At 34.5% G+C, this 11,029-nt stretch overlaps 2 protein-coding genes across 3 annotated transcripts; one reads left to right on the plus strand and one right to left on the minus strand.

The window, feature by feature from the left end:
* Positions 1-214: 214 nt before the first annotated feature.
* Positions 215-5,416, plus strand: LOC120067787 (Ubiquitin-like superfamily protein). The gene is made up of 3 exons (XM_039019371.2): positions 215-1,036; positions 3,296-3,905; positions 5,082-5,416. Exons 1-3 carry the CDS (start codon positions 381-383, stop codon positions 5,226-5,228), a joined length of 1,413 nt encoding a protein of 470 aa, XP_038875299.2. The 5' UTR covers positions 215-380; the 3' UTR covers positions 5,229-5,416.
* A 972-nt stretch (positions 5,417-6,388) lies between these two features.
* Positions 6,389-10,895, minus strand: RMF (reduced male fertility). Of its 2 annotated transcripts, XM_039019587.2 has the most exons (8): positions 10,611-10,895; positions 9,417-9,616; positions 9,284-9,328; positions 8,813-8,974; positions 8,655-8,702; positions 8,061-8,231; positions 7,505-7,612; positions 6,389-6,606 (listed from the first exon to the last, which is right to left on the minus strand). In XM_039019587.2, the coding sequence occupies exons 1-8, from the start codon at positions 10,856-10,858 to the stop codon at positions 6,524-6,526; spliced, it is 1,065 nt and encodes a 354-aa protein (XP_038875515.2). In that variant the 5' UTR covers positions 10,859-10,895; the 3' UTR covers positions 6,389-6,523. The 2 variants fall into 2 exon arrangements, with proteins under 2 accessions (XP_038875515.2, XP_090164655.1); XM_090308529.1 differs by lacking the exon at positions 8,655-8,702.
* Between the last annotated feature and the right edge of the window lie 134 nt (positions 10,896-11,029).

Raw genomic sequence — 11,029 nt, forward strand, 5'->3', positions numbered from 1 at the left:
AATTTTAAATAAAATTAACCAACATAACTGTTTTTCAATTTTAAATCTTTATTTCAAAATTCAAAATCTCCTTAAAAATTGGTTAGAAATTAACCCAAGGAACTCTCAAAATTAATCTGAAAACAAGATAGCTTACCTAGATCATGATATTTTCTTAAGGATATTTAAGGATATAACTAAGCTAATTTAAATAACAAATTTAAATGAATTGAAGAATAAAACCGTAATTTTATATTATCTAAAAAGTAAAAGAGTCAATAAAACTATAAAGGGAATATTGTTTCAAAAACATAAACATTAGGGTTATCTTTTTACAATAAACCAAATCGTTCTCCGAACTCTAAACTTCTCTGAAAACCAAAATTCGAAGCTCTGCGATAATGGAGGCGACCGGTACCGCCATATTCAGGCGCGAAAATGTCGAGATTTTCAATCTCTTCGTGAGGCTCTTAGATGGCAAAACCCTAGCTCTGAAATTGACGTCCCCTTCTGTACACGGCCATGCCCTCAAGCACCGTCTCTTTCAGAGCACTGGAATTCCCCCAAATCACCAGCGTCTTGTCACCGGTATCCGCCAGATCGAGGACGATTCGGTTGTATCGTGTTCTGGTGGAAGATTTCCCACTGTCCATCTTCTTCTCCGGCTTCTGGGAGGTAAGGGAGGGTTCGGATCGTTGCTGCGTGGGGCGGCAACGAAAGCGGGGCAGAAGAAGACGAATAATTTCGATGCGTGTAGGGATATGAGTGGGAGAAGGTTGAGACATGTGAATGCTGAGAAGCGATTGGAGGAGTGGAAGGCGGAGGAGGAGGAGAGGAGGTTGGAGAAGGTGGCTGAGGAGTTTCTGAAGAAGAAAGCGAAGGTTGGGAAGAAGGGGGTTGGGGATTCTGCGGCTCAAAAGTATGTTGAAAAGTATCGGGAGGAATCTGCTCGTTGTGTGGCTGAGGTGGAGGAATCCGTGAGAGATGCGGTGATGAAGGGAAAAAGGAAGGCTGGTTTGATGGCCAATGGTGCAGATGCCAAAAAGTTAAAAATCTGGTTAGTTTCTTACATATGCCTCTTCTTTGATATGTTATATTATGTTTTATTAGCTTGCAAATTGCCTTCAAGGTTATATATCTGATCATAAAGAGTTAATTAGGAGCATCCTTAATCACCAATCAGGTTGGAATTCCTTTTATGTTTATACCATTGAAGCAATGTTTGTCTACTATCTACTTCCTTTTAGATTTCCTCATTTTCTTGCCGTTCTGTATTGGAGTGGCGTCTTCAAATGATCAATTTATAAGACTATTCCATAGTGAGTATTTCGTTGATATAGTCTATTGTTGAATTTGCCATCTCAAAAACCTTTTGAAATATTCCCATCCAGCCCAGCCCATCACTTTTCTTTCAGTTGTAGCTTCCATCCTTTTTACCCATGCTGAAAACTTGAAACTCCTTTAGGAGTGAAGATTTATAATCTTCAACACTTTTTTTATTCTTTGATCCCCCTCCAACTTCGTGCTCAATTGATTATTGTAAAAGTTTTTATTAGAGCCTACTGCTGGAATATTTGGCATGAAAGAACTGGCAGAATTTTCGCAAATAAGGAACACTCAATACATCAGATTTTTTTTTTATGCTATTTTTTTTTAATATGAAAATCAACTTTCATCGAGAAAAAATGAAAGAATACTTAGGCATTCAAAAACACAAGCCCTCAAAATCCACTCCTAAGCATAATGTTGCCGAAAGAATAATTACAAAAAAGCTTCAGAAGCAAAGTCAAGCGACCTGTAAAACCTCACTAAAGGCCAAATCTCACTTGGGTCCTTTTCAAGACCACTAAACACCCTATTGTTCCTTTCCTCCATGTGATCATTATGATTGTAACTAGGTGTAAATGCTTCCCTCTCTCCTACCACTATAGCTATTCTTCCCTCTCCTTTCCAATTGGGAAAGGTTTTCTTTGTAGATCCCCTTTTATGGGGACCCTTCTTTGTAATTTTATACCCTGGTCAGCCTATCGATTAAGAAGTGGAAGATGTATAACCAACAAAGAACATATTCACCAACGACCAGTTTCAAAGGAGAATGCCTTAATTTACTCTCTCCTTCATGATGTGTATTTTGTTTTTCTAACATTGAACATCCTTGTCATCTCTTTGTCATTGTTCATATGCATCATGATTTTGGATAAAATTGTTTGGAGCTTTTGGCTGGTCTGTGGTCTTGCCAAATGATATATTCATTATCCTTGCCTTGGTCTTTGTGGGTCATTCATTTCATGGGCGAAAAAGGCAGTATGCTGGGTTTCAATTCAACATAATTTTCTTTTTTTTGGTTTCTTTGGTGAGAAAGGACCTCAGATATTTCAGGGATGTTTTCTCAACCCTCAACAGTTTCTGGATTTAATTTTATTTCATTCATTTTTTTGGTGTAAGCATAAACACCTCTTTAACGATTATAGTTTTTCTTCTTTGATTTCCAACTAGTGTAAGTTATTGTAACACATCTTTAGGTGTTGGGAGCCTTTTAAACTCCTTTTATTTCATATATGAATCAACACCGTAGGTGTTGAGAGCCCTTTAACTCCTTTGATTTCAATATCAATAAAATACATTTCTCATCTGAAAAAAAAAAAGAACACATTCACCATCAAACCTCAAAGACACAATCTGGTCAGAAACTCAACGGAGAGCTCTAAAAGAAGATCAAAACAAATTCTTTAAAAATTTCTTGATGGGCCTTTGAAACTTACCTGGATAAACAGCTTTTATTGCAGAACTGCTGAACTGAAAGAGAAATTTGAAATAGCTGTGATTTTTAAAAAGATTCTTGAAGTAATATCACTCTCTTCTATTTGTCAAACATTTATAAATCGAGATTTTTCTTTGTATGAATGGGAAAGAGAAATTAAAAAAATGAGAGAACGCAAGTCAAGAAGTTTCCTAGAAGATTTTTGTTTGGGGTTCTCAAACGTTTAAAAATTGAGAGAATATAAACTTATATTGAATCTACATCTTTTCTTGTTTCACATGGAGTAAATTGTCACCTTTTTGTAATCCTCTTTAACACTGTGGAGGTGGTTTTGTAGTTAACCTCGGATATGGTTTTCTTTAATCTATTTTATCAGCCAATGGAATGGTTTATGTTTCCTATATATACACAATTAAAAATTGAAAAAAATAAAGATATTGAAACATTAACACTACTTTCTTCTGTTGGCCAACTATTGAAGAATTTAAATGTAATTATTCCCTGTAACTGAGCATTTTCTTATTAGTTTTGTGCGAATAATTATTTGTCTGCTAGGATGGGCAAGAGGAAAATGGCTGAAAGTGACAGCGATGATTCGGACGAGGATGACACAGAAAATGAAGAGGGAAGTGAGAAATCAGTCATCTTGAACGTTGGTCAGTCTGATTTAAAGGACACTGAAGGGAGTTCAGACTCTGTTAACTTTGGTAAAAGTGGGAATGGTTCTGGTGGATCCTCATGTGAAAGTGGCTCCGAGGAAGATAAAGATGTTGCAGTGCGGGAAACCATGGAATTAGTTGGAAGCTCTAGTGAAAAAGCTCTTCAATCTGAACAGGTTGATATGGTTGAAATGAATGACCAGACTACTCAGAGTGCAGTTGTACCTTGTTCCGAAGGTGTTTCCGGTTCTGCCCATCAAGAAGACGAGGTTGTAAAACAGGATGTTCGTGAGGTTGAAATCGCCAACTCTGAAAACGTATCTGCTAATCATCAAGATATCTCAGATCCAAATAATGGTGAAATTATTGAAGATTTGTCCACACGTCCTGAACCAAATGGCCCTCCAGTGTCTAAGTTGAGTGACCATGAGGACACAACTGCAACTGCAAGCAGTTCAGAAGCACCTCTGAATTTTGATGATTTTAGCTCTGCTGCTGAAATGGAGGTATGCTTAAGAATTCCACTGATTGTTTTTTTTATGCACAACGACTTTAATATCAAATTTTCATTCCCATTTATTCTTCTGCTAGGAGGTTGCATTGCATCAATAAAAAACAATTGGACAAATTGCAAAAACTAGCGGCTAATGTATGGTGGTAGTTGCAATTACACCCTCAAACTTTCAATTGTAAAAATCGAGTCCTCAAACTTATACAAATGTTCAAATTGAGACCTTGAGTCAAGCTTATAAAATTATAGAAATTGAAACAATACAAGTATCAGGATTCAATTTTTATCCTTTGAGGTTTTAATTCTACTACTATTGTAAGTTTGGGGTCCAATTTTAATACTTGTGGAAGTTTGAGGGCCTATTTTTTACAATTAAAAGTTTGAGGGTGTGATTGCAATTACTATCATACTTAAGGGGTGGTTTTGCAATTTGCCCCAAAAAAATCTTTAAAAAGACATAAAATCTATATTCTAAACCTTTGTTGCAATTATATAATCTTGTGTATGACATGACCATACCTTCACACATGGGTAATTTCAAAAAAGCTCAGGGGAGGCCAAAAGTTTATGGTCTGACATTATATATTCATAATCGTCCAATTGTAATAATCATAATGGGTTGACCTAATGGTAAATAAGAGAACATCTTCTTGATAAAGGGTTAAGAGGTCAGGGTTTAATTCATGGTAGCCATCTGCCTAGGATTTAATATCCTACGAGTTTCCTTGACACCTTAATATTGATCCATGACGTATGTGTAAACTGACTCGAACACTCACAAACATAAGAAAAAAGTTGTCCAATTGTAAAAGTTGGAAGAGGACAAATTAGAGAGAATTTATAAAATTGAAGTTTGGGTGTGTGTGTGTTATACTATGAAAAATTTTGTCCATATTCTTAGGAGGTCTTGATAACTAGTTAAATTCACTATGAATTATACTTGCTTATAATATTTAACTTAAATACGCCCTTGAGTTTTGAACTCAGGAGGACACTAACAAAAAAAACCTTTTATGACTTGAGCAAATAGAATGTTATCCCAGACTCCTGCTATTTCTATATGTGATTTTTTTTATAAGTAATGACTGTTGTTTGTTCGTGTTCAACATTATATTAGTGAATGAAACTCAAATTGTTCTTTAGCTCATATTATTTTCCTTTCATGATCCAGGTTCTTGGTTTGGAAAGGCTAAAGTCCGAACTGCAAGTGCGTGGCTTGAAGTGTGGAGGTACTTTGCAAGAGAGAGCAGCCAGGCTTTTCTTGCTCAAATCTACCCCTTTGGACAAGCTTCCAAAGAAGCTTCTTGCCAGAAAGTGAACGTAATTTTGTACCATTTGTAGCCACTTGACTTCTCTCCATAAACGTGTAATGATATTAGGATGATCTTATTGTACTTTCTTTTCAATCTTTTTACCAATAGTGAAGTAGTCATTAGTTGTGTGTGCGTGTATCCTTGCACTTTTGATAGTTATAATAGAATAAAATGACCTACTTTTTTTTTTTTTCCTGTTTTTGTATTGGAGTTATCAATGAGAAATTGTAAATATTTGTAAAAATGATTAGTTGTTGCTCTATTGAAATTTTATTTGTGCTAGAGGAGATCAAGATAGTTCTATGCTTTAAAAGTCTTGTTTAGTTATTGATGAAGGCTGTAGTGCGAATCCAATTTTGTTGTCAAGGATGAGTGTTTTAAGGTTGGACTATATTTATGCACCTTACTTCATCATGCACTAACAATGAATTAAAATATTATAAAAAATAAGAATTATAAATTCTCCAAGAAAAATTAAGTTGTTGATCTATCAATAAGTCAAATTTATGGATATATTTTGATATTTAAGAAAAATTATGAATTCCCCAAAAAATTGTAGAAAAATAGTGAGCTTATCTTTTAATGAAATTTGAACACAAACTATCATCTTGAGCGAAGTAAATAAATATGATCTTTAATAATTGACTGTAAATAAGTTTCTTAGTATAAATATATCATTTGGATATAAGATATATATATGATTAATACATATGAACTTGAATTGTAAATTTGCCTTGCAAAAACTTGAATTGTCAATAATTATTTTGAGAAAAGTAATACTGACTTCTGCTTTTGTATGCTTGTCTTTTTTTTTTTTTTATTGTTATTTTGGAGCCTTATTAACAAGTGTTCTACATTAAAAATGTATTTTTGCTCTAAATTTTTTTATTTTAAAAACAATATTCAAGATTTAACTTCCAGTTCGAAAAACAAACTCCTATTTTTGTATTATTATTAATCTGTTGTCTTGAGTAATTAAAAAACACAACACAACTTAATCAAATTAAACTTCAAGAATAATCTAAGACCGATAAATTCAACAAATCATGAAAATGAATTTTGTTTTTAAACTCTCTCAGAAAGTTTTGAACATACAAAAAAATGGTAGAAAAGTGATTTGAAACATAACTTGTTAATGAGAAAGGTTACAAACTAAAAGAATTAATTTGTAGGAAATGGTTATTTGGTATTGTTTTTGTTTGGTAATTATATGCTTATTTGGAGCAAAGTATAGTGAGTTGAGTTCGGTTTGGGGTTGAAGTTCAAGGGGGAAAAAAAGAAAGAATAATAAAAGAAGAAATTAAAGAAGCTGCTGAGAAATTCTGATAGAAACCACCTCTCCGTTTGCTCCGGCTTTCATGGCTTGGTATTTCACGTGAACTCCTGCATCCGCCATACATGTTAAAATCACACCTCAATCTCAATCAAACACTAGACTATGCTGATGATTAATGTTACTAATTAATGCATTCAAGAATAGAAGTAGGCTATGTCTAGGAGCTGTTTTCTTTCTATGTCTGGAGTACTTGTTTGGATTGACTTTCTAAGCATTTAAAAAGCATTTGAAAAGTTAATCTAAACATATCCTTAGGTAGTTGATTAATTACCAGTGCTTTTGCTGAGTACACATTATTAGAAATTATTTTTACACTCTTTATTAGGAGTGCTTTTTCACGTGGCTATAACCAATTTTTCTCATGATTATTAAAAGCATTTTTTGGTTGAAGCTTCGCATCATGTTTCTAGGAAAAATTTGAGTACTTTCGCAATACATACTACCCTCATTTATTATTTGACATGTCATTAAATGATTTATAAATTTATTATTTATTTATTTCATAGACCTCATATAATTCTTAAATACTACTTTTATGACATTCATACTGTCAATAATACTAGAAATTTTCTCCTGTTTCTAAGTGGTTTTCGTACTTTTGAAACAGAATGTTATTGACTAAGGTGATAATTAAAGGGACATTTGAAAATATTTATAGATTTAATATTTGTATCAAACTCTTATGTGCTATAATTAAATTATTTGGTTAAAATAACTTATTTATGTACTTTGAAGTAAAAAAGAGGAGAAAAAAAAACTTTTTCTACATCCATCTTTAATATAATACTAATTAATTTCTTCTAGAAGTATTTGCAGAGTTTTTAGAACCGAACTAATCGAGTTGACTTTTAGACCATTAAAATTCTAGAAAATGTTTTTTAAACGATTAAATGTACTTTTCACCGTTTTGAATATTATTAGAAAAAGTGGAGGCGATGGATTTACCTTCATTGTCTTGTAAATAGGTATTTACAGCAACTGCGTTGAGGGTAATCATTGCCTTTGGTTGCCAATCAGTTCGACTTCCTGTCCATGACTTCAGATCCAATATTCCTGTCAATTCATTTGGGAAAAATATCACCATATACTTCATAATTATTGAATCTCCTCAATTACCTCAATATCGCTTGGAGGAATTTGAACTCAGATCTTGTGTTTTATTTGTAACACGTTAAACCACTGGGCTTAGCTTAATATAGAAATTTAGTGTGTTCTAAACAGATGCTGAAGCAGCTTGCACCATATATACGATTATAATTTCTTTCAATGGTCTACAATTTGTAGCTAAAACTGAGCAGTATTTCTTCAAGAAGAATAAATAATTCAAGAATTTCATTCAGTAATATAGCGTATTAAGATCACATTTCATGGATCGTACCTAAATTATTAAACTTGAGTAAAAAGTATACAGCAAGAAAAGATCTTACAGCAATAATTTTCAGAAGTATCTAGCAGTAATATTAAGACAGTAATATTTCAGTATAGGGAGGCTGTGTTATACCTGAGGTTGAAGAGTCTTTCAGATGCTTGACGTCAAAAATGGCCCCTGAAGCTGATTCTGTAGGCTTCCTGATATCATGGGAACCTACAATCTGATACTCCCAACTACCATCTTGGTAACCTTCGTTCAGGAAGAGCTCTATGTGCCTGGCATCCAACGTTTGCATTGTTCCTACATAATAATAGTAGCAAGGTCAGCAAGAGCAAACAAATTGTAGATAACTTTCTGCAGCTATACATCCACTGTCTTTAATTTTGAAATACAAATTATTTTTACAGATTAGACTCTCGATGGTGCCCTTAGATTTAATTCTTGTTTGGATGTGTGAAAACCCTTCTATCAACAATGAACTAATGCTGATTAGCAGATGATTAGGGCATGTGCACAGTATCATCCACATTCCTAAGGTATTGGAAATCAAAATTAAATTAATTTTCAATGAAATTTGGAAGTGGATTCCCCAATTTTTTTAAATGTAGTGTGGCATACCAATTACTAGAACGGTACAACTTCAGGCTATAATCTTAAAACAATCGACATAAAAAGAGGTTCCTACATTTTTGTGGGATACAAAATGTTTACTTGGATGCCTACCATCGCATGTATTCAGGTCGCAAACGGGACAACGAACAAGTTGTAGATCTGACAAATTTGTCCATTTAGAATATAAATTTACTGAAAAGATTCATAAGAGTATCAAATTATAACAACAATTGAAAGAAAATGTCAAAAACATTTAGCAAGCTTGATACCAGCTATCCAGATCCCAGTTTTAACATTGTGCAAGACACAACAACCGGACTCCAACGTCTTATCCGTTGAATCCTGTTTTGGGATTTTCATTTGGGAGCCTAGCCTTTCTGACAGGAGTGCTACTGAAGAATCTAGGAAAAATGCCCCAATCCGCATCCAGTCTGGTTTCATTAAAATAAATGATAATAAATAAACGATGTGGTAAAGATGCAAACTACAGTTCATTAGTATATTCGAATCAGGATCACTAAATATCTATTTTATACTTGATGACGGAAAGTAGTAGTATATAATGACCTGACTTATGGTTGAATAGAAAATGAATGTCTAGTAATTAGGTAAGATTTGATAAACTGATAATAAAATTGCACAGTAGCCGTGGCTAAACAGGTCCTTGACATTTAGTTGTAGTTGAGTACAACCGGACGCCAAATTACTTTAAGGAGTCAAGTGGAATCACAATCACTCACCGAGATGCTTCTCCTGCTGCCGAAAAATGTAAGAGTGACTTCCGTCTGGAACACGGGTCATTGAATAGTTAAGCAAACGCAGTACGTATTCACCAGAGCAGGAAAACTCGGAGAACTTGAATCCGATTCTTACCGAAGGCAGAAACGTAGAGTTTGATCCATTTGAAGGCCGTATGTTGAGGGGCAGGGACCTGAAGATCACGCAGGCAAACATACTTCCATATGCTGTCTTCCATGACTAAACGGTAAAACCACCGACTAGTTGCAGCAAGCATCATCAAAGATCTTCCATCCAGAAACTTCGCGACCTCTGTCCAAACGTCCGCGTCGTACCTTTCATGTTTATTCACGGAAATTGCCATACGGAAGGTTAAAAATACATATCGATCCTCAACTTTGTTTCCGATGAAATATTCAAACTGGTGGAAACAATTTATAATTCCTGTGATTCATCAATCTTAATCCCGATCAACCAAACTTAAGCCAGACTAATGGCTGAATAAACAAAGGAACTTTCAATAACTGAAACTGAAATAATAACTGATAAAAAAAATTGAATATGTAAAAGATAGAATATTCACGTTTTTTATTTCTTATAGGTAGAACCAAAAATCAATACATAGAAAGAAAAAGATGAAGTAAAAAGGAAAACCAGGGGATTCGGTGTACTTAATGCGATAGAAAGTAAGAAGTGTAATTACAGAACTAGCTATAGATTGAAAGAGTCCTGAAACTGCTTCGATCCTTGTGACAAGTAAACAATCAAACTATGCTGAAGAATTGGCAATACAAATTATATTACAGAATGTACTTACGATTAAATTTTTTAGAGCTCCAGAAAGTGTTTATCAACGCGTAGTGGTTTTCAACAAAGATCATCACATTCAGTTTGCAAATCCTAAAATCACGTGACTAACGTTTCTTCTTCATCGTCTCTCCTGATGGAGAAAACAAACAAGTTTATTCTGCGTAGATTTAACTCTGCAGACGTTCACTTTGAGCTTCGGAATCTCACAGAAACAACTCGAATTATTCGTTTCTTTCTACTTCAAAGTCCTTAGCAGTACTAAACAAATGCGAACTACGCAATCGAGCTCAGAGAGCTTAAACTCGAGGAAATAACTTCACGTCTCAATTTTGTGAACTAAGCAATTCAATCACTTCTAGAAAATCAAATTTGAAGGTCCTAATTATCACGATACTGGAAAGCACATAGGCATTTACCTCTACTGGCAGACACGTATTTACGCGCGAAACTCGTATCAGAATTGAAATTACCTACGAACAGCGACTATAAGGATGAGACAGAAAGAGGAAGAGAACGAACCAGCAGGAAGACGAAGATGCAGAGGACGAAGCAGAAGAATGCGCAGTAAGAAAAGCGGAACGAGGAGAGCTGCAAGAATGAATCGGCTTAATATCTCTACGCATTCGCTTTACCGTTCCTTCCGGCTCTGCAGCAACAACTGAATTTGGCGATGATCGCTTCGACATTTTTGCACGCTCCATGGCAATGGATTGCGATCTCGTAACCACTCGATCTCGGGCTGAGGCAATGCTCAGTTTCTTCCCCATGGACGTTGTTTAGATGCAGAGCCTATTTTTTGTTTCTGTTGCTTTGAGATTCAAAACAACCTCCTCTCGTTCTCAAACTTCGCTATTTATATGCGCGGGAAAGACAAATGTTCCTTCTTTTAGAAAAAGTTAATTTAAAATCTTAAATTATGAGAAGCAATAAATTAAACT

This window comes from Benincasa hispida, chromosome 12 (assembly GCF_027475165.1).
Source record: "Benincasa hispida cultivar pf3 chromosome 12, pf3_genome.v1.1, whole genome shotgun sequence".
In the NCBI taxonomy this organism is placed as follows: Eukaryota; Viridiplantae; Streptophyta; class Magnoliopsida; order Cucurbitales; family Cucurbitaceae; genus Benincasa; species Benincasa hispida.

Excerpts from the sequence above, each read along its gene's own strand:
- RMF (XM_039019587.2), bottom strand. The coding sequence starts at position 10,858 with ATGGGGAAGAAACTGAGCATTGCCTCAGCCCGAGATCGAGTGGTTACG. Across the intron at positions 9,329-9,416 it reads ACTCTACGTTTCTGCCTTCG|ACGGAAGTCACTCTTACATT; the intron begins GTAAGAATCGGA and ends CCCGTGTTCCAG. Across the intron at positions 8,975-9,283 it reads GCAGCAGGAGAAGCATCTCG|ACTGGATGCGGATTGGGGCA; the intron begins GTGAGTGATTGT and ends TAATGAAACCAG.
- LOC120067787 (XM_039019371.2), top strand. The coding sequence starts at position 381 with ATGGAGGCGACCGGTACCGCCATATTCAGGCGCGAAAATGTCGAGATT. Across the intron at positions 1,037-3,295 it reads GCCAAAAAGTTAAAAATCTG|GATGGGCAAGAGGAAAATGG; the intron begins GTTAGTTTCTTA and ends TTTGTCTGCTAG. Across the intron at positions 3,906-5,081 it reads GCTCTGCTGCTGAAATGGAG|GTTCTTGGTTTGGAAAGGCT; the intron begins GTATGCTTAAGA and ends TTCATGATCCAG.